We start from the raw sequence: 26,396 nt of genomic DNA, 5'->3' as shown, positions 1-26,396 counted from the left end.
AAAGTATAAAGTATTGAAACATTTATGTTTCAATACCTCAAAATTGTACTTAAAGGGATAGTTCACCCCCAAAATGACTTTTTTTCTTTCGATTAGTCACCCCATGGAGACTTGAATTCATGGATTTGTTTTTGTTTTTGTCGCATTCCTAAGCCAATAATTTGAAGACCGGCGACATTAGCATCATTCCGCCGGTCATCAAATTATTGGCTTAGGAATGCCACAAAAACTAAGAAATCTCCATGAATTCAGGGCTTCATGGGGTGTGTAATTGACAGAAAATAAGTCTTTTTTTTTGGGTGAACTATGCCTTTAAGTACAGTACTGGAGTAGTGCAGGCAGCAGTAGTACAGGAATACAGCAGTGCTGCAGGGAAAACCTCTATAGGGTGGTGGGTGGGTGGAGGTTGGTGGAACACCGATGGATGCAAGGCAAGGTCGGCTAGTTTCAGAAACCCTTTTCTGTGTCACAACAACTACAGTTGTGCAGTGGTGGAAAAAGTACTCCATTTTTTTAAAGTAAAGGTATCAATACTGCATTGTAGAAATACTCTGTTACAAGTAAAAGTCTGGAATTCAAAATGTACTTGAGTAGAAGTACAAAAGTATTGGCATCAGAATGTACTTAAAGTACCAAAAGTAGAAAGTACTCACTATGCAGAATGTCCCATTTCAAGTTTTCAAATGTATACAAATCTTTGGAAAATAGCAGATCTACAAGCTCACAATGCGTCGCATTGTGAGATTGTATGTTTTTTAATAATAATCAACATCTACAAAGTAACTAGTAACTAAAGTTTTCAAATAAATGTAGTGGAGTAAAAGTTAAATATTTTGTACAAGTTTTGGAAATTGGAAATACTCAAGTAAAGTACAAATACCTCAAAATTGTACTTAAGTACAGTACTTAAGTAAATGTACTTAGTTACTTTCCACCACTGCAGTTGTGTATCACAATTTTGCAAGATCATAAAGCTCCCACAATGAGATAGTCCAGATAGACAGACGGATAAGGATAAATAACGCTACTGTAAAACATCTTTGTACAAATATAACCCTCTGGTAAGGCAAATAAAAACGTAGGCAGTGTGGGAAACCAGGGGAATAAAACAAACGGCATTGGGACGAAGATGAATGAGCTGTGAGAGCGAGGAGAGTCTGTTTTCACGATGTCACGACATCGTCTGTTTTACGTGAAATAACCCATTTAGACCGGGAAAGCATCTTGTGTCGTTTTAGATTTCTTTGGCTATTAAAAAAATAGCAGATCTACAAGCTCATAGCGCGTCACCGAGTGCCGCGCTATGAGGTTGTAGATCTGCTATTTTGGGGGGAAAATCGTGAACATGTTTTAAAGCGAACATTTTTAACTCCGATCTCTGCTTCTGGGGGATTGCAAACAGCATATTTTGAGATGGGGGTCCGCGGCCAAATACATATAATGTTGGGGGTCCTTGCGCATGGTAAAGTTGGAGCATATAGCAACATACTCTTAGGATTTAGAAAACATTTTTGGCCGCGGACCCCCATCTGAAAATGTTTTGTTCCAGGGACCCCCCAGAAGCAAGGATTTGAGTTACAAATGTTCGCTTTAAAAATATATATATTCAAAGATTTTCAAAAAAATCACGATTTAATTTTAGCTTGTAGATCTGCTATTTTTGAATAGCCAAAGAAATCTAAAAATGACACAGATGCGTTCCCAGTCTTAATGGGATAAACAAAAAAAATGTACACGCTTTGATTGCAGCGGAGGGGCTCCTGTGCCGAGGGGAAATACATAGAGCACTTTGAGTTGTTCTTACCGTGATGTTTGCGTTGTTGAGCTATTGTAGGTATTCAGGTCAGGTGCTGAGCTCACTGTAAAGCAGTGAGATCTCTCACAAGAAAGCTGAAGCAAGAGATGACAGAGAGAAGAGAGTGGAGCGTGTTTATTTCTGTTCCTTTCATCATGCCAGCCGTGTTCACTTTGGCTTCTTCCACCTGAGGCTGTACCACTCCTACTGTACTGTACTGTACTGTACTGTACTGTACTGTACTGTACTGTACTGTACTGTACTGTACTGTACTGTACTTCTACATTGCAGTATTGATACTTTTTACTTAAGTAAAACATTTGAGTACTTTTTCCACCAAAGACTGCCATATTTAAATTATTTCAGGGTTTGACCATTGCGTAATGCTTTTGCACAAAGTAGGTTTATACTTCTTTTTTTTCATTTTTGTTGGCCTTAAATAATGCTGCTGTTCCTCTATCTATGCAGAGCTAGTTTTGTTTTTGATGGTTGTTTACGTCATTGGAAAGCCTTTTCATGGCCATGTTGAGATCATATAGTTTAAAATATATTGAGATTGTGTCTCTAGAACTTGAACCGAATTGTCATCCTGAAACGTTTTTGAAGTGAAAAGATAAATGTACTGTGCTGTACTGAAGGCCTCTTTGACTTGCGTTTACATGGACAATATCTCTTCATTCAGAATGAAATAATTCCGATCAGAGATTCCAACTTAACTGTTTACATGGACTAAATAATTGTCTATGTTCCCCGCTTACCTTAGGGTTAGGGTTATCGTAAGCGGGGAACATAGATCCAGACTAGGAACATAGATCCAGACTAGGAACATAGATCCCGAGGAACATGGATACGGACGGGGGGCTTCAAAAGCAGCAAAAAATAGCCGATCTACAAGCTCTTCTCCTCTCCCCTCCTCTCTCCTCTCCTCCTCAGTCAGAAATACTGTAACTCCTACTACACCTCTCTGTGACTCATCCGTCCCCAAGGAAATGACTTTACACTTTTACTGTACTGTAGCTATAAATAACCATCATCGGATCTTATAAATAACTGAATTTTTTCTCTCTATGTACTACTGTTGCTATTGATTTCATTGAGCGCTGGCCTTTCCTCATTGATAAAAAAAACAGTTAGATGCTCTGTGCATCATTTATGACAAACCTGTACGCCTAGAGCTTGTATATCTGCAATGTTTCGGCTACTTTTCAGCAGTGGTGTAAAAAGTACTCAATTGCTTTACTTTAGTTAAAGTATCAATACTGCAATACTAGAAATACTCTGTTACAAGTGGAAGTCCGGAATTCAAAATGTACTTGTAAAATGTAAAAGTACTAAAGTATTGGCATCAAAATGTACTTACAGTACCAAAAGTAAAAGTACTCATTATGCAGAATGTCCCATTTCAAGTTTTCAAATGTAAAAACGTATTTTGAAAATAACAAATGCGACGCACTGTGAGCTTGTAGATCGGCTATTTGCAAATGGCCGAAATGTATACAGAGCTGAAGTGGTTAATGTAGGTTTTTTAATAATAATCAAAATCTACATAGTAATTATTAACTAAAGTTTTCAAATAAATGTAGGGGAGTAAAAGTATAATATTTGTATCCGAGATGTAGTGGAGTAGAAGTAAAAGTATTGGAAATTGGAAATACTCAAGTAAAGGTAATTGTACTTAAGTACAGTACTTAAGTAAATGTACTTAGTTACTTTCCACCACTGCTTTTCAGCTTTTTCGGCTCTTTCTGATGCTGTCCTAAAAATGTTGATGTCTAGCGCAATAGACAAGAAGTATAGTGTAGAAGTATAGCAATCCAAATGTGTGTGTGTGTGTGTGTGTGTGTGTGTGTGTGTGTGTGTGTGTGTGTGTGTGTGTGTGTGTGTGTGTGTGTGTGTGTGTGTGTGTGTGTGTGTGTGTGTGTGTGTGTGTTCGTGCTAGGTGACACGCGCAACGACCTGTATCTGACCCTGGAGCGGGGGGAGTTTGAGAGGGGGGGCAAGAGTGTCCAGAAGAACATCGAGGTCACCGTCTACGTGCTGTACGCCGATGGAGACACTCTGAAAGTACGCAACACACTGTTCATCCAACCATCCACCCATTGAACGTTGTAGTTTAGTATAATTGAGCCTTGTTTCCACTAAGCTCCAATGTCACTCCATTCATTCCAATGGGGGCCTCCGTGATCTCCGATGTATTTGAGAAACTCCTCCATTTTCTCCCCGTATGGATTTGCCTCGAGTACCTCGAGACAACAGGCTCTATGCACAGCAGCCATATTGGGTGAATTTGGGCCTCTTCCTTCACAGGTGTTACCAATGATACTAATGAAGGCTCTGTTCCATTCTGGTCAAACAGAGTCAGGGTGCTGATATTGTGCATGTTGACTCACATGGAAACACTCTGCTACACCAGTGGGTCTCAAAGTGTGGTCCAGAGACCCTCATGGTGGCTTGAGGGGGTTCCAAATGGCCCCCTTAGAGGTGTGTAATTCTGCGAGTGTACAAATGGGTCCATTTGGTTCCATTTGTACACTCTCAGAGTTATGGGGGTCCTTGAAATTAAAAGGTTTTGAGAACCACTGTGCTACGCTAAATGGAACAGAGCCTTAATTAGTATCATTGGTAACACCTGTTAAGGAAGTAAGGAAGAGGCCCAATTTATTTACAATATGGCTGCTGTGCATAACTTTTGCTCTGGATTTCGGAGAGCCTGTTTGCATCGTGTGCCAGCCAGGGAACAGCATGACGACTCTACAGTACTTCATTCAATTCAGTTGCTTGACTGTGAAAATAACATATTTTATTTATAGAGAGCTTTTCAGGGTACTCAGTTTGCACTTTACATTAATAAAAAAATGATCGCTTCAATTCATCCGTAAAATGAATGCATTTCCTTGCGTTGAACACCAGAGGGATATTAACCACTTGAACTCCAGCAACCACTATTTGGGGGGGGGGGGGGGGTTACAGACTCTATATAGCATTCGGAGATTGTGGAATAGTTGTCTGGCTACGCGAGACTACAACAGCAGTGACAACACACAGACATGTGTGTGAGGAGGTAGTGTTGATTTTGACAGCAAATTTTGATTTAGTTTTAGTCATAGTCTTTTGAATAAAATTCCATTTAGTTTTAGTCATATTTTAGTCATCTGAAATTTTTTAGCCTTTGTCTAGTTTCAGTCGACAAAATATCATAAGATTATAGTCGACTAAATCTACAGTTGATTTAGTCGACTAAAGTGTATTTTGGCGGTGCATTGATGGTGTGGTAATGGCTCGATTTTACACTCGGTTGCATGCTGAAAATAGCAGATCTACAAGCTCACAACGCGTCGCAGCAGAGCTTGTAGATCTGCTATTTTCAGCATGCACACCCTAGCGCAACCAACCATAAAATTACTTATCTTTTAGTTCTACTGGATCTCTTCTCCACTCGTCCCTCACTAACATTTTAGTCTAGTTTGTATTTGTTGACAAAATTGTCAATATGTGACCAAATTTGACCAAGAGACAGTCATCTAGCATTTTTTCATTTTCATTTTTTCATGTCATATGAAAGCAGGGAATCATAGCAAAATAATGATATATTGGTTAATAAGATTGAGTGAATAGTTTTGAAACTACAGCTTATAGAACTGAAGTCAACTTAAAACTCTTCAGTAGAGAAAAGACCAGTTGAATGGATCTCATTCAGAGATAGTACTACAGGGGTATCAATCCCATCATGCATAGCGGGATTTACATATCCTTTGTTTAGAGGGTTAAGGTCCTTACACACCGGCGAATATGCGAATATACGCAAAATTCGGACTCGTTCCGAATAATTAAAAGACGCTTTTTCGCTTCGCGAAACTGATGTGGACGCTTGCATTGACTTTATAAAGTTTTAAAAAAAAACTTATTTATTCGCATGAAGAATTCGCCCCGGTTTGTAAGGACCTTTAGGGTTAGGCTCTCTTTGTTATGTATGCTCTCTTAGACCAAGCGTTTGCCACTGCCCCCTGCTGGAACCGGCTGGTTCCAGTGTGCAGGAGGACTTAACAAAGATACCTTTTCACAACAGTTTTAACAAAATATATTGTTTATACATCTTTATTTGACATTTACATTAGACACAAGCCAACAGACTAGTGATACCTTTCAAAATGATCGGGTAGAAACAGCAGATTGTACCGCGATTTCGTGATGTTTGGATGGAAACTGTGGATTTGGTTAGCAATGCTAGCAAATGCTAGCTCTAACCTTATATTTTACTACATGTTTATGTATTTATTTCATATTTACATTTCGATTTAAGCTCTGAAATTTCTGTCAAACATACTTCTAGTATGTGAAGAGTCTAACTGAACAATGAACTCATTTTGTATAAAAAAAACATTAAAAAAAAAAAGAAAAGAAAAACTCCTTTCCTGAACAATGAGCACCAGCGAGATGACTGTCCCAGTCAAAAAGGGTCACATATATTTAGTCTTAGTTTTAGTCATCATAGCTTAGTTTTTATTTAGTTTTCGTCAGTGAAAAAAGGTTGTCGGCCAACATTTTTCGTCATAGTTTTAGTCGACGAAATCAACACTGTGAGGAGGAATTGATTGGCATAACGACTAAATTGGGGAGAAAAGGGGTAAAACAAAATAATAATAATAATAATAACAAAAATTACACTTACAGGATTCTACAGGGATAAAAAAAACTTTTTTTTATCAAACTGGGGGTCCTTGAAATGAAAAAGGTGGAGAACCACTGGTACGTATGATCTAACAGTAATCATTCCCATGTCAGGACTGCATCAGTCAGGGCAGTGGGGAGCCCCACAGCAGTGAGCACCGCTCCTTCGTCCTCTACCACAACAACAGCCCTCGATGGAGCGAGATGGTCAAGCTGCCCATCCCCATCGACCGCTTCCGAGGCTCTCACCTACGCTTCGAGTTCAGGCACTGCTCCAGTGAGTCGCCATGACCAGGGTTGCCAGATCTGCTTATCATAATTTCCCCGCAAGATTTTATTTGAAAATAGCCGATCTACAAGCTCACAACGCGTCGCATCGCGTTGTTTGCCGTCAGGTTGTATCTTAATGTCGCTGGCTTCCATTGAAAATATATTGTCACTTTGTCATTGCTTGTGTGAACGCAGCCTTATATTTAACTCTCAGATGCCCTCCCCAACCACTTGAGAGCCCCACAGGTCTACCAACGCTTTCAACACATTCACTGCCATTGACGGACATCTCCACCATTTAAAATCCACCCGTTCACCGCCATTGACGGATATGTATGTCATTTTTTAACACATTAACCGCCAAGAACGTAGTCCTACGGTCCGTTAAATCCAACTGTTAAGCGCCGAGACCGTAGCCCTACGGTCCACGGTCTTTTCGCGCTAAAAATTTCCGGGTGCACTTTCGGAATTTTTTTGATCCACTTCCATTTCCGGTTTGATGACCGGAAACGGAATTATTTGGGATCCGGTTTTGACGATCACGTCCGCCCTCGTTCTACAGACGAAACTGAAACTCAATTCTCTTCCTGTAGTTTTTTCTCCTCGCATTTCACTGTTTAACGTAATCCGCTCTAACTACAACATGGATACCCCGTTTGACACGTGGTTTTCACTGGGAGATACAGTGGGATGTCGCGGATGTAAACAGACCGTGTACGGCTCAATCTTAAGGATTTTAACAAGATCTATGGCGACATGAAAAAAACAAAAAAACAACAAAAACACCTTGGCACTGGTGAGTACATTATGAGATTAACCTCTGGCGGTCGATGTGTTAAAAAATGGGGGGGGGGATCATACTGGAGATATATATTCTATGGTTCTTGAAAAGAAATTCAGAATGCTTAAAAATGCTGGCAGAAGCTACCTATTAGAAAGCTCCTGGCAGTGAATGTGTTCAAATTGTTTAAAAACACACCTTTTTAACAAAGCGATGTTTATTACTTTTTTTCCTTTAGGCCGTTTTTTCCCCTATACCTTGACTTCTATGCCTGCCTTTAATACGTTTTTTTTTTACCCCAAGTAGGGTCTGTTTTTTTCTTTTTTTTTGCCATTGTTTTTAAACCCTGCACCACTTTGAGATTTGTAAAAACGCAAAGTGCGTTACAAATCAAATTATTATTATTATGATTGAATGACACCATGACAATGTGCGTTGCTTTCAGCTAAGGACAAGGGGGAGAAGAAGCTGTTCGGCTTCTCCTTCACCCCTCTGATGAGAGAGGACGGGACCACGCTGTCAGATGAGAGCCACGAGCTGTACGTCTACAAGGTGAGAGAGTGCGACTGACTCATTCCGGCCGCTAACCATCCTTTTAGCTACAGCGATGGTTGTCAAACCTTTTTTGTAAAGCAGGAGGAACGGAGAACTGGCAGAGATATGGCTGTGTCACTGCAGGAAATAAACAGCAAGTAAACAAGCTTTTATTTTTTTAAATGACTTCATTTCCGGGTCTGACGTCATCAGGCAGTGAAAGCATCATCCATAGGAAAGGTAACAGCGCCATCTAGTGGAAAAACACTGAGAACGAAAACTTGTCCAAACTCGTCGTTGCCGGGGTAAGCCCTGGCAGAATTTGACAAGTTATCGCATCCATGGCAGTCAAAGAGTAAGTAAATAGCATTATAGACTGTGTGCTCCAGTGATCTGTGCCTTCTAAGTCATTTTATTTCATTTATTTTTGGTGGACTGATTTTAGTGGACAATGTCCTGTTGCTGTTGGTAGTCATGGCTGCCAGTTCCCACCTGACGTTGTGTGGGAGTGCAGACTGCTCCAAACCGTACTGAATAACTGCTACCTTGCATAATGTCTTCAGACTAGGACTTAAGTCTAGGATGTACAGGTTGTCTTCTCCATAGAGGATGATACGGTCTCCCACCATGCAACTGCGCATATACATTGGACCCGGTCCTTTCCCCTTGGTCTCAACCTTCTTCCAGGAGAAGGTCTCTGGATTGATTTTGTAGATGGAGTTTGAGGCACCAAATATGTACGGCTCTCCATTGTAGACAAAGGCTGAATGACCCCAGCCTCCTTCTCGAAGAAGCTGTGCAGAAGGTGTGTTCAGCCAGCAGTTGGTCTCTGTGTCAAACACTCTGATGTTGTTGACCCCACAGCCCCCAAATACAAGCATCTTTGTCCCGATGATGATGGCAGTGTGATTGTATGTAACAGGTGGCTGAGTGCCTCTGGTGTTAATTAAAGACCAGACCATTGTGGTGGTGTCCAACTTGTAGACGTCATTAGTTAATCCAGTCAGCCAGTGGAATCCTCCATGAATATACATGATCTTCCCCAAGACACAGGCTGAGTGGTAGATCCTCCCCACTGGAACAGTCCCAGAAACTCTGGGTTTGAGCAACCTGCGGGTGTCGACATCAAATGCATAAAGCACACTGCAGGAACAATACCCTCCCCAGATGTAGATGATATCTTCTATCAGCACAGCGGTGTGGCTGGAGGGACCCTCAAGGTGGCGTTCTCTTCCCGTTGTCACCGTGGTCAACTTCCTCCAGCGTAAAGACACTGTGTTGAAAACGTGGACATCAATCCAAGCTCCTCCGTCATAGAGCCTTCCACCTAAGGCGTACACCATGTGCTCCACCGCAAAAGCAGCATAACCACGTGTTTTTTGATCTCCAATCAGATCTACCGTCCAGGAGAGCATTTCTCACACTGTAAATCACGTTGAACTTGTCAGATCTTTCTCTGAGACACAATGGAGTCCTAACTGTTATCTCCACACGGCAGCAACTAATGTCTCAATGTTGGAGTCCTAATGTGCGTGTTATCTCTTACTGTATATTGGTTCAGTGGCACAAATGTCACGCAGAGTTTGGCCAATCCACAGCGTTGGCTTGGCCAATTAAGGAAGCCCATGACTGTTGATCTCCTAATATGGCAAATCTAATCCCCCGCGCTACACAGCAGTGTGACTAATCATTTTCAGAGGAAGATGCTTCAGGCAGCTGGATTTGTTGGTATAAAAGTTGTTTATTTGAAAGGGCCGGGTTGTGACGACATTGTTATGTGATGATGTCACATAAGCAAATTTTTATTTAGTTTTAGTCATAGTCTTTTGAATAAAATTCCATTTAGTTTTGTCATATTTTAGTCATCTGAAATGTTTTAGTTTTAGTCTAGTTTTAGTCGACTAAATATCATAAGATTTTAGTCGACTAAATCTACAGTTGATTTAGTCGACTAAAATGTATTTTTGCTGGCCTTGATGGTGTTGTAATGGCTGATTTTACACTTGGTTGCATGCTGACAATAGCCGATCTACAAGCTCACAAAGCGTTGTGAGCTTGTAGATCTGCTATTTTCAGAGCGCAGCACCTGAGCGCAACCAAACATAAAATGACTTGTCTTTTAGTTCTACTGGATCTCTTCTCCACTCGTCCCTCACTAACATTTTAGTCTAGTTTTTATTTGTTGACGAAATTGTCAATATATTTATAGTCTTAGTTTTAGGCATCGTAGCTTAGTTTTTATTTAGTTTTTATTTAGTTTTCGTCAGTGAAAAAAGGTAGTCGACCAACATTTTTCATCATAGTTTTAGTTGACGAAATCAACACTGCAACGTTGTGCAGACTGCAAAGTCTATAAACACATTGCGGATGAGGTAAAAATTTGAACTAAATATTAGTTTAGTTCAGTGGTTCTCTTTTATAACTATTAGTTCCCCCCCCCCATCCAATTTCAAGCTCCCTTAAGCCTTAACCACTTAACCCATATGGTTGACTGGAGTCCATCAGGGCTCTATACTAGTGTATTTTCTGTTATTGTGGGGAAAGCTTTAGCTGAAAATAACCGATCGACAAGCTCACAACACGAACACAACGTGTTGTGAGCTTGTCAAATTTTTTCTATGAAAGCTTTCCCCTCAATACGGATGCTGGGGTCTAGGTGGTTAAGCCCCCCCCCCCCCCCCCCCCCAACAGCACCTCAGCGATCCCCTTTAAAAAATACTCCCTGAACGCTGGAAGCAGTTCTGAATGCCTCCTGGGGGGTGGTACCACTAAGACATTGTGGTACCACTAAGACATTGTGGTACCACTAAGACATTGTGGTACCATTAAGCTACAGTGGCGCGTGATTTGGGTACGTACGGGACCAGTTGGCAAACCCCGCCCCCGACTGTCTCCACTGTACGTTGCCGTACGTTCCCAAATCACGCTACAGTGACGTCACGGCCTAATATGTGTGAATGGGGGGAAGGGAGTCAACGTCAAGGTTTTTTTGCAGTATGATACTTAACCATGCTTGTGTGCTAGGACAGAAAAATCCATGCTTCCAAAACAGTGGGTCGGGACCCATATGTGGGTCGCAGACCAATTTTTATGGGTCACAAGTAAATACCCCTTTATTTTCTGTTTCCTTGATTTTGTTTTTAATTTAAAAAAAAAATCTAATACAATTCTACATATTCCCCCAAAATGCACAATTCGTCATAAGTTAAAAACGTTAAAGTTAAAAGTTTCAAAACAATTCCATAAAAAAAGGGGGGGGGGGGATCCATTAATTAGAGGGGAAAAATACTTTAAGTGAAAAGGCTATTTTCACTAGATTGGGTCCTGGGGAGACATCAAATTTCTCTTTTGGGTCTCTAGCTAAAAGGTTTGGCCTACCACTGTTCTACAGTATGAAAAAAGAAAGGGTCTGGAGTGCCCGGAAGTCCAAAAAAAGTACAATGAAGGTGCTCTTTGGTTGGGGACTCAAAACGTGCAACAAAGGGGAAAAAAACTAAACAAGGCACTCTTCTGGTGAAAAAGTTAAACAAGTCTTTATTCAGATAGCTATTTCATGATTGAAATGAATAAAAAAATGTGACAGGGATACAACCCACGCGTAGCGCGCCCCCACAGCCTTCTTCAGGCTGTATACAGTACTGTAGGTTCCTGTACGCGTGTCTCACAAGAACATGGTTGCAGATCATGACACATTCTGTATCTTCAAGGCACGGTGCCTCGAAGTAGCAGAACTTATTAAAAAAAGCTGAATAAAGAAATGGTATGTGCTGACTCCGCTGTTGCCCTCTCCCGCTTGTACATCCATCCATCCGTCCTCTCTCTCTCCTTTAGAGTGATGAAAACGCCACCTTCAGTAACCAGGGCCTGTACCTGAGCATGCCCTGCTGCAAGGAGGACTTCAACAGCTGCCCCAACCTGCCCACCAACCTGCCCTTCCAGAGGAGCCCCAAAGAAACCTTCTGGGTGTCCACGCTGCTCTGCTCCACCAAGCTCACGCAGAACGGTGCAGCCTTAATGTTGCTTTGTTTTGTTTTGTTTTGTATTACTAAGTACATTTACTTAAGTACTGTACTTAAAGGGATATTTCACTTTCAAAAAAACTTTTGGTGATTTTATCGTCTACTCAGGCTTTTGTGAGTCCCCGAGACAGTTTTTAAGTTGCTTGATTCAATATTTAGGTATTAGATATTCATTTTATCAGACACGCCCCCTTCCTATACAAACCCATTGTAACTTCAAACTCCATTTTTAACATGTTAGATTCATCAAAAACACCCGTCCTTGGTTCTGGTGACTCATAACGCCCCCCTAATACGCGAGGGGGCCGTGTTTTTTCAATTACTTTTTTCATTTATTTTTAATATTATTTTTGGAAAATGAAGAAACAAAAATACAATTAAAAAAAAAAAAAAAAAAATCTCGGAAAAACACGCCCCCCTCACGCATTAGGAGGACAGGGTGAGTCACCAGAACCAAGGACGGGTGTTTTTGATGAATCTAACATGGTTAAAATGGAGTTTGAAGTTACAATGGGTTTGTATAGGAAGGGGGCGTGTCTGATAAAATTAATATCAAATATCTAAATACTGAATCGAGCAACTTATAAACTGTCTGGGGGGCTCACAAAGGCTTGAGTAGATGATAAAATCACCAAAAGTTTTTTTGAAAGTGAAATATCCCTTTAAGTAAAATGTTTAGGTATTTGTACTTTACCTGAGTATTTCCAATTTTCAATAATTTTACTTCTTCTCCACTACATCTTCAGAGGCAAATGTTGTACTTTTACTCCACTACAATTTATAATATAAACGATTACATTATAAAACATACATTAACCACTTTAGCCCTATTTTAGCCGATCTACAAGCTCACAACGTGTCGCATCGCGATGCATTGTGAGCTTGTAGATCTGCTATTTTCAAACATTTTAGTACTTTTACTTTTGATACTTTAGCCTAAGTAATTTGATGCCAATACTTTTGCACTTTTACTCAAGTAACATTTTGAACACAGGCCTTTTACTTGTAACAGAGTATTTATATATTGTGGTATTACTACTTTTTCTTAACTCTCTCAGTGCCACGCCCCGAGATATCCCGAGTTTTTCCCGAGTACCCTCCCTGCCAGCACGAGAAATCCCGAGTTTTTACTTTTGACTGTGGTCGCGCTATTCTGTTTATTTTTCATGATCACTTTCGCTTCCTGACTCCTTCAGACTCATTGGGTTCCGGTTTCATGACGCAGATTCCGTTTCCGGTTCAAATCTTTTTCCCGCGGTCATTTTCGGCCAGAATAGGGAAAGTCACGGTTTTTCACACGGTATAAAAAACGAACGGAGAGGTCCACGTCTGCTCTCTTTGGTCTGGGTGACGATCAGTCATCGTAGTCGTGTATCACATCGTAATTTAGCCCGATCAACGATTGTCGAAAATGTCAACATCCGGTTATGACCGGATATGACGTGAGCCTGTTTGGGAGGGGGCGAGTGAGCCAGCGAGGTCATCAATGTGTCGATTTGTTGCTCTCTACTGGTAGAACTGTATTATGGGTTTAAAAACCCAATCAGATAATTTATTTGAATGAAAAATTACAAAATTAAAAAAAACGCAAATTGCTGGCACTGGGGGAGTACTTTATGAAAATACTCTTGGCAGTGAAAGAGTTAAGTAAAAGAAGTGAGTACTTTTTACACCACTTATGTGTTGTGATGTTTTCTGCTGTGTTTTCCAGTGGACCTTCTGGCCCTGCTGAACTGGAAGGCTCACCCGGACAGAGTGTTGGACATCCTGGGCCGACTGCGTCAGATCAGTGGAGAGGAGATCGTCAAGGTGACTCCTCCTCCTCCTCCTCCTCCTCCTCACTGATTATTTATATGATGATGGTGGTGACCAGGTGTAACATGACAGCACAATTACATCTATATCTACCTTGATGAGAGGTTTGGACTGTAAATCACAGCACTTATAATGGAGGGAGCAAAGAGCAGATTGAGGCCTTTCTGAGGTCAAACCATGATGATTTGTATGGCTGTCTTGTCACATTATTAATAGGATCCCTGGCTAATAAGCCAAATATGCCTTAACCCATTTAGACCGGGAAATAAGCTGTGTAATTTTTAGATTTATTTGGCTATTCAAAAAAAAATATATATATATTTTTTAAATCGCGAAAATGTGTGCAAATCTTTTAATATGTATATTTTTTAAATCGAACATTTGTAAAAAATATTTGTTCCAGGGACCTCCGGAAGCAAAAGATTTGAGTTACAAATGTTCACTTTCAAAATATATTATATTCAAAGATTTGCACACATTTTCACGATTTTTCAAAAAAAAATAACAGATCTACAAGCTCATAGCACGGCACCGAGTGCCGCGCTATGAGCTTGTAGATCTGCTATTTTTTGGGGGGGAATTTGAATAGCCCAAAGAAATCTTAAAAAGAGAGCAGCTTGGCCCACCCATCTGACCAACTAAGTGGTCATATGGATGGGCCACGTGCATTTTTAGAGCATGTTTGTTTTAATGATCAATCAATCGATTGTGTTCTGGCTTGGATCAATGGAACTAACACAGTATTCCTATTTATCGGTATCACAAGGAAAACACATTTTTGAAGGTTTTACATATTTTTTTATATGGTATATTAAAATTAAAATTTATAATGTTTTGGCAATTATTTGGGGGCCCCCTTGCCATACCCTGGCAGCCCACCAGCGGTCCCCGGCCCACGGGTTGAGAACCAGTGTAGTATGGTAACCTGACACACACAGAAAGCTGAGTAGGTATTGACATGTGTTGAAAAAATACGCAAGCTGCTGACTTGGAATTCCTGGTAAATATCTTGTGGCTAAAATTGGCATATTTATAGATGCTTGTGTTCTCAATGAGGTTAAAGGTGTAGATGTGCTGCTAAGCCACTTTCAGTAGTTTATTGAACCAATTTGGTAGGGATAAAATGTATTACAAATATTCTTCAATATAGAAAGTTATACTGTAAATGTGTACTCTTTCTGATTGGCTGAAAATGTGCAACCCACCTGAAAATGTATTTACTGTTTATTAAAGAGCTGGAGAGACAGGTAGGCCTCTGTTACTGAACAAACACTTATAACCATGATTACTATCTGAATATAGAGCTTTAACCTTTTAACTTTTTTTGTTTTAACCAAGCAATATCACTTGCCCTACCTTTAACATGAAGCTGTTGCTGTCAGATTGTCTTGCTGAGCGTTGCTCTCTTCTCACCGCAGTTCCTCAGAGACGTGCTGGATACGCTCTTCAGTCTCTTGGACGACAACACTGATAAATATGGACCGCTGGTGTTCCAGGCTCTGGTAGGAAAACTACTACCACCACACAGTAGCATCCTGAATGTTAACATCACTGTGAAAGGGTACGGATGGATGTTTGTAGATACAGGGGTCTTCAAGGTTTTTTTTTTCAGGCCAAGGATCCCTTAGCTGAGAGAGAGATGAAGCAGGGACCCCCCACTACATGTGGCGGTCCCTGTATTAAATTGTGTTGCAGATTAAAGAGAGAGAGAGAGAGAGAGAGAGAGAGAGAGAGAGAGATAGGTTTCTCTTAGGCATGTAACAATTTATCGTAAATTGATTCAAACTGGTGACAATTTAAATCGAATTTCTTTTGTATTATCGCGATGCAAATTTTGGGTTTAAAAAATCATGAAAAATCGTATCGTGAACCTAGTTTTCACTAGTGGGGTTATCATACAGTACATCTTTTGGATGGTACAGTAGATCGCGTTGAGCTGGTCATTTTAAAAGTATCTCTCAAGTCCAAAACGTATGTGGGCTCCCCTGGTTGCACACCATGTTCATAATGTATTGTGAATGCAAACATGACTATGGATATAGAGGTTGATATTGATGTTGGTTTTCAGGTGTTCATCATCAACCTGCTCAGGGACAGTCGGTTCTACCACTTCAGACCCGTCATGGACTCCTACATCCAGAACCACTTCGCCGGAGCTCTGGCTTACAAGTAAGTATACCACAATCCTACGGCTGAAATGAACCTATAAAGCCCACCTGCACTTAGATCCAAACTGACACACCAGGTGTTTTGCTTGCAGGGAGCTGATCCGCTGTCTGAAGTGGTACATGGACCGCTCGGCAGAGGTCGTCAGGCAAGACCACATCCAGGAGGCCATGAGGGTAACATTCACATTCTAACACACCGTTTCTCCACCTGGGGGGCTGGGCCAAAGATCACAGGACCTTGTTTGTTTGGAGATACTCCTCTATCAGTCCACCTATGCAAATACAATTATTATAACTTGTCATATTTTTCAAAAGATTGATTAAAGGACCCCCATTAATATATATATATTTTTCAGAACTAGGCAATTTACAAGCTCATCGCAATAGTGTCCCGCACCGGTGCGTTGTGAGCTTGTAGATGGCTAGATGTGAGCTGTTTTCGTCAGTGATAAAAGGTAGTCGACGAACGTTTTTCGTCATAGTTTTAGTCGACAAAATCAACGCTGGATCCCACACACGTCCTTATGCTTCAGGTCTTCCGGGCGCTGTGGAAGAGAACGTGTCTGCCTTGATTATTTCAAAGTAGATTCATGGCTGAGGCATAAAGAGATATGGCCCTGTAAGCCCAGCTCTGAGAACCCTAGAACCCCCTCAATGACCCCTGGGGGTCCCCGGACCACACTTTTAGAAACCAGTGCCATAAGGAGTATTGGAGTAATGTGACACCAGTATGTGATTACAGGATATTGGTCCTGTGGTCAGGGGGAAAGGCCAGAGGACAGAGGAAGCTATCAATAGTGTCGTGTGTCCAGGTATTGACATGTTTACCATACAAAATGCTGACTGAGCACAGGCATGTTCAGAGCCACTGCCTTTCAATGTCCTGTTTCCTACTGCCATGACACTGAGAACATGCCAACAAAGTACATTCACTCAAGTACTGTACTTAAATAAAAATTTGAAGTATATTTACTTTACTTTAGCATGTCAATCTTTCAATATTTTATACTTATACTATACTACATATTTAATATTTACTCGGGTAAAATTTTGACAAATACAGGACTTTTACTTAGTAACCTAACAGAGTATTTCTACATTGTGTTAGTGATACGTTTACTTAAGTAAATACTCTGAGTACTTCTTCCTCCACTGCCCTTACAAAGCCCAAGGATCGGGAAACATCTCCTTCAATTGTATTGATTTTCCTCTCAGCGAGACTAGAGTGTTGGCAGTGAATACATCAAGATTTACCAAGCGCAGTCCAGTCCACCGCTTATTTCTGCCTAATTCAGGGGTCTTCAATGTTGTTCAGGCCAAGGACCCCTCAGCTGAGAGACCCCCCATTACATTGTATACAATTGTGTTGTAGATTAAACCTTTTCATAGATTTCGTAGATAGCTTCATAGACTAAATTCATGTTTTTTTGTTTGTTTACACGTGATCTTTTCTATTAATATCTTGGATTCATGTTAATGTGTATTTTTCAGACATTTAACAACTTAAACCCTGAATACCTAGTGTGCTTGGCCTTTGGCTCTGAACTTGGTTCGCTCTTGTTTCCCTCGACACCAAACTTCTTCATAGGAAATAGCACAAGCTCACAAGCTCACAACAATCGCAATTATTTTGGCCGCAATAATGTCGCGACATGACTTTTTCATATCGTCCCCATCCCGAGTCTCAATTCATTCATTCCCTGTAAGCATGAGGGGCGGCCATAGCTGAGTGGTTAGTGAGCCCGCCTAGGGAACCAGAGGCCCTGGTTGCCCCAGGTTCGATTCCAGGCTATCCCAGCATATGTGCCGATGATATGAAATTTGTCCCTGAGCAAGACTCTTAACCCCAATTGCTCACAGGTTCTCATTGGAAACAAGACCGCAAGGACTTTCATGAACGACCTGTTAAAAGGAATTATCCTTATCCTTTATACAGTACAAACTATAGTTTAGCATTTTTCATTAGTTTTTATTTTTATTTTGGTAGGACTTTTTGTGTGATTTTATTTGTTTAAATTTGATGAAAACGAAATAAGTGGTTTTGCTCGTTTAGTTCAGTTTTTATTTTATGAAAATGCTCGGTTTCAGTTTAGCTCGTATTAGTTTATAGTTTATTTATTAGTTATAATAATTAGAATGATTTATTAGTGCTATTTAAAAAAAAAAATGTATTGACCCGTTAGGGTCCATTTGGTTCCATTTGTACACTCTTTGAATAAAAGACCCATAAGGGTCCATTTGGTTCTGAACTGGGGACTCCCTGGAACTCCCTCAAGGACCCCAACTCCCTCAAGGACCCCTGGGGGTCCCCGGACCCCACTTTGAGAATCACTGCTGTACTCTATGTATGATAATCACCCTGTCCCCTTATCCCCTTAACTATGGTTCTTAAAGGAGGAGTTCACCCAAAAAATAACTTATTTTCCATCAATTGCACACCCCATGAAGCCTTGAATTAATGGATTTATTTTGGTTTTTGTGGCATTCCTAAGCCAATAATTTGATGACCGGGTGTGTATCCGGTAGGAGACACAAATAATCTAATTTGTGTCTCCTACCGGATACATTAGCCAGTAGGAGACGGGAATCAAATGATTAGCTTAGGAATGCCACAAAAACAAAAATAAATCCATGGATTCAAGGCTTCATGGGGTGTGCAATTGATAGAAAATAAGTAATTTTTTGGGTGAACTACTCCTTTAACTATCTATCATTTAGCTGGGGACCCCCTGGAACCCCCTCAAGGATCCATGGGGGTCCCCGGACCCCACTTTGAGAATCACTGCTGTACTCTATGTATGATAATCTAATCACCCCCCTCATCCACCCCCCCCCCCCCCCCCCAGGCTCTGGAGTACCTGTTCAAGTTCATCGTCCAGTCTCGCATCCTGTACTCGCGAGCCACCTGTGGCATGGAGGAGGAGCAGTTCCGTGCCAGCATCCAGGAGCTGTTCCAGTCCATCCGCTTCGTGCTGAGTCTGGACAGCCGCAGCTCAGAGACGCTGGTCTTCACGCAGGTCAGTTCAGAACGCTTCCTCCTGCTTGGCGTTCGTTCTCTGTGTCTATATATAACCGCCCGAATTGACACCGGCGACGGAATGACGCTTTACGGACTCTGACAAATCGGCGAGGTTCAAATGCATTGTCTGTGACAGTGGTTCCCAAACTTTAATTTGCTTTGATGTCTCCCCAAGACCCAAACTAGTGAAAGTAGTAAGTACAAGCTCACAACGTGTCACAACGTGTCACAAATGTGACTCGTTGTGAGCTTGTAGATCTCAATGAGAAAATGATTCTTTTGAAGGTGGGGGGGTCTTTTGAAAACATGTTTTAAAAACATTTAGGAAACAGAAAAAAGAAAATGGGATATTCACTCACGACCCATAAAAATTGGTCCGCGGCCCAAAAAATTGTCCCGACACTGTGCTTGGGGACCAGTGGCCTAGGACACCCACAAAGGTGCATGTCACCTGTGTGGGTGACACTTTGTATGTGACCATTTAGTGGGAATAATGCTGAGATAGAAATCAATACTGCTGGTGCACGCTAAAAACAAGGGATGATATTTATCATGTTCGTGGTCATCTTGTTATGTGCTCTTATCTTTTGGTTATAAGCATTCATTATTTGTTATTTAACCATTTGCTAACACTGTATATTAAGGTCAGGTCTATAATGTATTATAATGTGCTTATAAGGCATTATAACACTCGTTTATACGTTTTTATCATGACAACAAGGTTTATGAAGTATTATGTGCTGGTCAACCTTCAAGTAAAGTGTTACCTGGTAGTTATAATGAGGTGTTCCGTTGAGCTTATAATGCATTATGACCAGCACTTATATAATACTTCATAACCCTTGTTATAATTTGTCATGCATATGCCTTATAAGCACATTATAATGCATTATAAATATACAGTCTTATCATTATGATTTCTCTATTTGAGTTTAAGTTTCTTTTGCATCGCACTAATTTCATACATTTTGATTTGTGCTTTGTTTTATTTCTGTCTTTAATTGTGTGCATCCATCACTGTGTCCTGTTGTCCTGCCTTGCTCGTGGTCAGCTGCATGCCTCTTTGGCCAAGTAAGTCAGAGCGCAAATTGGATTCATGCATGTAATGGTTTAAGTGTGTTTTCTTTCCCGTTTGAAAAATGTCACCTATAATGAAACAACAAATTGGTAAAAAGAAAAGAAAATCAGGACATATTGGTTACATAATTACCAGTGGTGGAAAGTAACTAAGTGCATGTACTCAAGTACTGTATTTTGAGGTATTTGTACTTTACTTGAGTATTTCCAATTTCCAATACTTTTACTTCTACTCCACTACATCTCAGAGGCAAATATTGTACTTTTACTCCACTACAATTATTTGAAAACTTTTTCCACCCCTGATAATTACCTAACAAAGTACATCGGCCAAATTGGATACATGGGGTGTACAACAAATAAACAGTACAGCACATGTTGTTGTTTCTCTCTCTCTCTCTCTCTCTCTCTCTCTCTCTCTCTCTCTCTCTCTCTCTCTCACTGGGCGCCCCAGGCAGCCTTGTTGAACAGCTTCCCAGACATATTTGACGAGCTGCTGCAGATGTTCACCGTGCAGGAGGTGGCGGAGTACGTGCGCGGCACCCTGGGGAGCATGCCCAGCACGGTGGACATCGGACAGTCCATGGACGTGGTCAAGCTGCAGTCCATCGCCCGCACCGTGGAGAGCCGCCTCTTCTTTTTCCCAGGTAGACACACACACACCGTTAAAGATACCGCAGTTAGCTGGTGGAAGACATAGTAATATTAGTAGGTTCCTGTATTAAACTTTTTACTTGAGTAAAAGTATTGGCATCATATTTTTACTTTTTGAGTTTTTTCGTAAATTAACGCTCTACTTGATCATACTATAGTGTCACACATAAGCATCAAACGTAGCAGATCTACAAGCTCGAAACGCGGCGAAAAAGAATGCAAAGCGGAAAAATGGAGTTAGATGGTTTCTGCCGGACAGCAACGATATTAAATCTTATCTTCATATAACTACTGTAGTACTCACTAATGCTCATTATTATGGATTTTGGATGGTAATTTAATGTATTATTCTGCTATTCTTTATTGTGCTCACATAAGCTATTCAGATGGGGTAAACTAAACAGTGCAAAGTATTCAGGCCATTCACCACAAATACATAAGCATGTATTTATTGAAATATGTGTGCATGTGTTATGTGTTTGTTCTGGCTGCAATAAAACTACAAGAGACGAACCCGCCCAGTGGAGAGAACATAGGACGTATCTGTCCTATTGGTTGGTGCCTCGTTGGTGTATCACTTCCGGGTGATAGTTTACCATAGTGGAACCCGGATACGCGCATCAGTGCGTCAACTTGTCTTTCCGTTTTTTTTCTCATATCATGGGAGTGGATGGGACTTCGCTATGGGACTTCCGTATGTGTGGACGCACCCTGTGTCTCTCTCCTGTGTTGTGCATCCTGCAGAGTCCCATAGCATCCGGCTATTCGGTTCTTAAGTCTGACGTCATTTTGTAGTCCGACGTCACGTCCGGGTCCAAAAGACACCAGCCCCGTCCACTCTTCATTGTAAACAAACATGTTGGAACCCGTAAATCTTTTTACAATAACCTCCTTTTTCAGAAATGAACCATTGAGGGTTAATAAGGGTCTTAATGCTAATATCATAGACAGTAAAAAGTAGGCTAATATATATATTTATATTTGTATTTATTTATCATTATTATTAACATTATAATATATATGTTTTTATATTTATATATATATATATATATATATATATATATATATATATATATATATATATATATATATATATATATAAAAAATATCGATTTCCTCTTCTTTTTGTCGTTGCCAGGAAAGCGGTAGAATGACACTTTAGTCGTTATTTTAGTCTCAGATCTGTTAAAACAGCGAGGGACACAGCACTGCGCATATTGGGAAAATACACACTTGGACTCGGAAGTTATTCTAGCGGGGCGCAACGTCATGTCTTAACAACCGAATGGGACTCGGGTACGGGGGTGTCTAGTGTTTTGCTGTGTCCTGTCTCACTGTGTCTCTCTCCTGTGTTGTGCATCCTACAGAGTCCTGTCTCATTGTGTCTCTCCCGTGTTGTGCATCCTGTCTCACTGTGTCTCTCTCCTGTGTTGTGCATCCTGCAGAGTCCCGTAGCATCCTGCTACCGGTGGTGTTGCATCACATCCACCTGCATCTCCGCCAGCAGAGGGAGCTGTTGATCTGCTCTGGGATCTTGGGAAGCATCTTCTCCATCATCAAGACCAGCTCCATGGTACATGACAGACACCCAGCATGCATGCTACATTGAAAACTCATACACTGGTAGCACAGGGGTCTTCAACGTCTTGGGAGATGAAGCAGGGACCCCCACTACATACTGTATAGTGTTGCAGATTAAGCTTATTTCATAGATTTCATAGATAGCTTCATAAACTTCTTTTGACAGTCATCAGTGTTTGTCAATTCATGTTTTTTGTTTTGTTTGTTGTCTTATCTTTTCTGTTAATATGTTGGATTAATGTTAATGTGTATATTCAGATGTGTAACCACTTAATCCCTCAATATTTAGTAAACTTGACCTTTGGCTCTGTAATTGGTCTGCTCTTTTTCCCTCTACACCAAACTTTTTTTGCCGAAAATAGCCGATCTGCAAGCTCACAACGCCTCACAGTGAGCTTGTACATCTGCTATTTTCGCCTAATGTTCCCCTCAGGATAGGGATTCTAGAGTTAAGGGGTTAATGTAAAAAAAAAAAAGGAGAAAAAAATACCATTGCTTTGTAGGTGCAAACAACCCAGGTTGCTAGATCTAGCAATCCCAGTGGTGTAAAGTAACAAAGTACATTTACTCAAGTACTGTACGTAAGTAAAATGTTGAGGTATTTTTACTTTACTGGAGTATTTCCAATTTGCAGTACTTTTACTTCTACTCCAGGACATCTCAGAGGCAAATATTATACTTTTACTCACTACAATTATTTGAAAACTTGAGTTACTTTGTAGATTTTGCTTATTATTACAAATTGATACATTATCCACTTCAGCCCTATGTACATTACGGCCATTTGAAAATAGACGATCTACAAGCTCATCTCGAGTGAAAAAGTTTTGGAAATGTATCATTTGTATAACGAGACGGTCAAAACAGCAACGTGGTTCTTCTCTGTCAGGAGTCTTCAGTCCAGGAGGAGGTGGAGATGATGGTGGAGAGTCTCTTAGACGTCCTCCTGCAGACCCTGCTGTCCATCATGAGCAAGTCTCAGTCCGTGGAGACGTCCAGAGGACAGAGATGTCCCCAATGCACCGCCGAGATCACTGTAAACAAATACTGTCTCTTAACTGTCCTCAATGCACCGCCGAGATCACTGTAAATAAATACTGTCTCTAACTGTCCTCAATGCACCGCCGAGATCACTGTAAATAAATACTGTCTCTAATGCTGCGTCCACACGGGCAGATACAAAGATACGCACATACACAGCATATCTGTCGCTTTGTATCTGTGTTGCCCAACATGGTCATTGACGTCATCAAGCGCTGTATCTTCGTATCTTTTGTAGCAGCTACATTCATTTTCAATGGAAAAGACAGCGACATGAAGATACAAAGCAACATCCGACGTTTGTAGCTGCTACAAAAGATACAAAGCTACACATTGAAGTTGAGCTGGGTTCAACTTCCAGATACAAAGATACACAACTACAACTGTAGCTCCGATGACGCAGCGCTTGATGACGTCAACGACCCTGTTGAGCAACACAGTAGAGCGACAACTATGCTGTGTATGTGTGTATCTGTCCGTGTGAACGCAGCATAACTGTCCCCAATGCACCACCGAGATCACTGTAAATATCTGTCTCTGTCTATGAATACATTATGTAAACGCGGATGACAAATTTCACGCATGTGAAAAAGCGCTGTGGCCCAAAGTACCCCAAAGGAGTGGGGACCATAATACAGTATGTATATCGTTGCTGTCGGGCAGAAAAAAACTCCTACAGTATCTCCATATTTTAACTTTTTGTGTTTTTCCGTAAATTAACGCCCTACTTGATCATACTACAGCGTCACACAAAAACCTCCAAAGTAGCAGATCGTGCCGCGTTTCGAGCTTGTAGATCTGCTACTTTGGAGGTTTTTGAATTTGAATCCTGTAACAGTTTTGAACATATGAGGTTTCCACCCGGCAGAGACGATATTATACGTAGATAACTCTTAACACAGTAAAATATGTTTTAACATAATTTGTGTGTGTGTGTGTGTGTGTGTGTGTGTGTGTGTGTGTGTGTGTGTGTGTGTGTGTGTGTGTGTGTGTGTGTGTGTGTGTGTGTGTGTGTGTGTGTGTGTGTGTGTGTGTGTGTGTGTGTGTGGCGCGTGTGCTTCTGTGTGTAGGGGGAGTACGTGTCGTGCCTGCTCGCTCTGCTCAGACAGATGACAGAGCTCCATTTCCACCATCTGCTCAACAACTTCCACAGCAAAGAGGAGCTCAAGGTGGGAAGCCTGTCTCACACCATATCCTCTCAAATGACTTATTTACATTTATGTACATTTATATTTCATTTTATACATCCGCTGGTCATCAAATTATTGGCCCAGGAATGTGACGAAAACAAAATAATATCCATGAATTCAAGTCTCATGGGGTGACTAATCGATAGGAAAAAATATTTGTTTTGGTGAACTATCCCTTTGTCCTAGTATTATTGTCTGTCTGTCCCTCTCAGAGTTGCAAACGGATACGTGAACACTGCACTGTGTTTATCCTCCACTGTACATGTAGACGAGATGGAGCATTTCAACATAACAGTACCGCTGTGCATTCTGTATCTTCTTCCCCCAGGAGTTCCTGTTGAAAATCTTCTGCGTGTTCCGCAACCTGATGAAGCTCACCATCTTCCCTCGAGACTGGAGCGTGATGAGGCTGCTCACCAGCCAGTAAGTGTCTGGTGTCTCATCCCATGCGCGGCACCGAGTGCCGCACTATGAGCTTGTAGATCTGCTATTTTTGAAAAAGAGTTTGTAAAAAAATGTTTTTAACTCCAATATTTGCTTCTGGGGGTCCCTGGAACAAAATATTGGGTCCGCGGCCAAATACATATAAAAAGTTGGAGCACCGCTGATATAGCAACATACTGTTAGGATTTAGAAAAAAAAAAAAGATATTTATTTGGCCGCGGCCCCCCATCTCAGAATGTTTTGTTCCAGGGACCCCCAGAAGAAAAGATCTGAGGTAAAACATTTTTTTTTTAGATCTATGTATTCAAAGATTTGCACAAATGTTCAAGATTTTTCAAAAAAAAAATCTTGTGTATCTGCTATTTTTGAATAGCCAAATAATTCTTAAAATACACAGATGCGTTCCCGGTCTTAATGGGTTAACCACTTCAACCGTATACGGTTGACCAGGGTCCCTCAGGGCTCTATACTAGTATTTTCTGTGTTCTGTTATTGTTTGGGAAAGCTTTCGCTGAAAATAGCAGATCTACAAGCTCACAACGCGTCGCAGCGTGACGCGTTGTGAGCTCCTCGATCTGCTATTTCCTGCGAAAGTCTTCCCCACAATAAGGACGCTGCGGTTTAAGTCGGTTAACCATTGGTTCACAAACATCTTCATGTCAAGGACCCCCACATTGTATTTGGGCCGCGGACCCCCCCATCTGAAAAAGACTTTGTGCCAAGTCCTCAGACGAGCCCTCCATCGGAGTCTCCGGTCATCTCGGTTCTCCATACATCTGGCCAGCTCCTTTGTGCTTTCTGCACCAGCATCTTTCCTTAGTACATCCACGTAGGTAGGTGTGGGACGTCTTCTTGATCGATGCCCGTGTGTTGGTTCCCACAGTACGAGCTTTTTGACCGGGAATTCTCGGTGCCGGTGGCAGTGGCCGGCTAGTCTCATCCTCCTGACTGCTATCTTTTCTGATACACTTGGTAGGCTGAAGCCAAGAAAGTTTAAGAACCACTGACACAAACTAACTTATGTCCCAAATGGTTGCGTACAGTGTTTTTTTCCCCCTTTCGGTATCTATTTTTATTTGTATTTATTTGCTACACTATGGCATTGGTTCTCAAAGTGGGGTCCCCAGGGGTCCTTGGTGGGGTACCAGGGGGTCCCCAGCTAAATGATGGATAGTTAGGAACCAAATGGACCCTTATGGGTCTGTAACTCTGAGAGTGTACAAATGGAACCAAATGGACCATTTGGTTCCATTTGTACACTCTCGGAGTTAAATTAACATTGACTTTACGATATAAATTGTCCCAGAGATAGAAATGTCATTAAATGGGGTCTGTAGCCT

The 26,396-nt window shown here is 41.1% G+C and overlaps 1 protein-coding gene across 1 annotated transcript in view; it reads left to right on the top strand.

The window, feature by feature from the left end:
• Positions 1–26,396, top strand: part of LOC308097460 (dedicator of cytokinesis protein 3-like) — a gene marked incomplete at both ends in the record, with an annotated part of 143,086 nt that overhangs the window by 86,582 nt on the left and 30,108 nt on the right. Inside the window, 14 exon segments of the mRNA XM_080445219.1 lie at positions 3,735–3,859; positions 6,578–6,740; positions 7,960–8,066; positions 11,880–12,051; positions 13,779–13,876; positions 15,301–15,384; positions 15,951–16,051; positions 16,143–16,224; positions 18,897–19,067; positions 20,601–20,793; positions 22,246–22,373; positions 23,271–23,417; positions 24,493–24,591; positions 24,941–25,035. Of these exon segments, the coding sequence (XP_080301345.1) occupies positions 3,735–3,859; positions 6,578–6,740; positions 7,960–8,066; positions 11,880–12,051; positions 13,779–13,876; positions 15,301–15,384; positions 15,951–16,051; positions 16,143–16,224; positions 18,897–19,067; positions 20,601–20,793; positions 22,246–22,373; positions 23,271–23,417; positions 24,493–24,591; positions 24,941–25,035 (1,765 nt within the window).

The sequence above is a fragment of the Gymnoscopelus braueri genome, assembly GCF_963280865.1.
Source record: "Gymnoscopelus braueri genome assembly, chromosome: 12".
NCBI lineage: Eukaryota > Metazoa > Chordata > Actinopteri > Myctophiformes > Myctophidae > Gymnoscopelus > Gymnoscopelus braueri.
The sequence above is the reverse complement of the archived record's forward strand: the minus strand, read 5'-3'. Positions and strand labels throughout refer to the sequence as shown.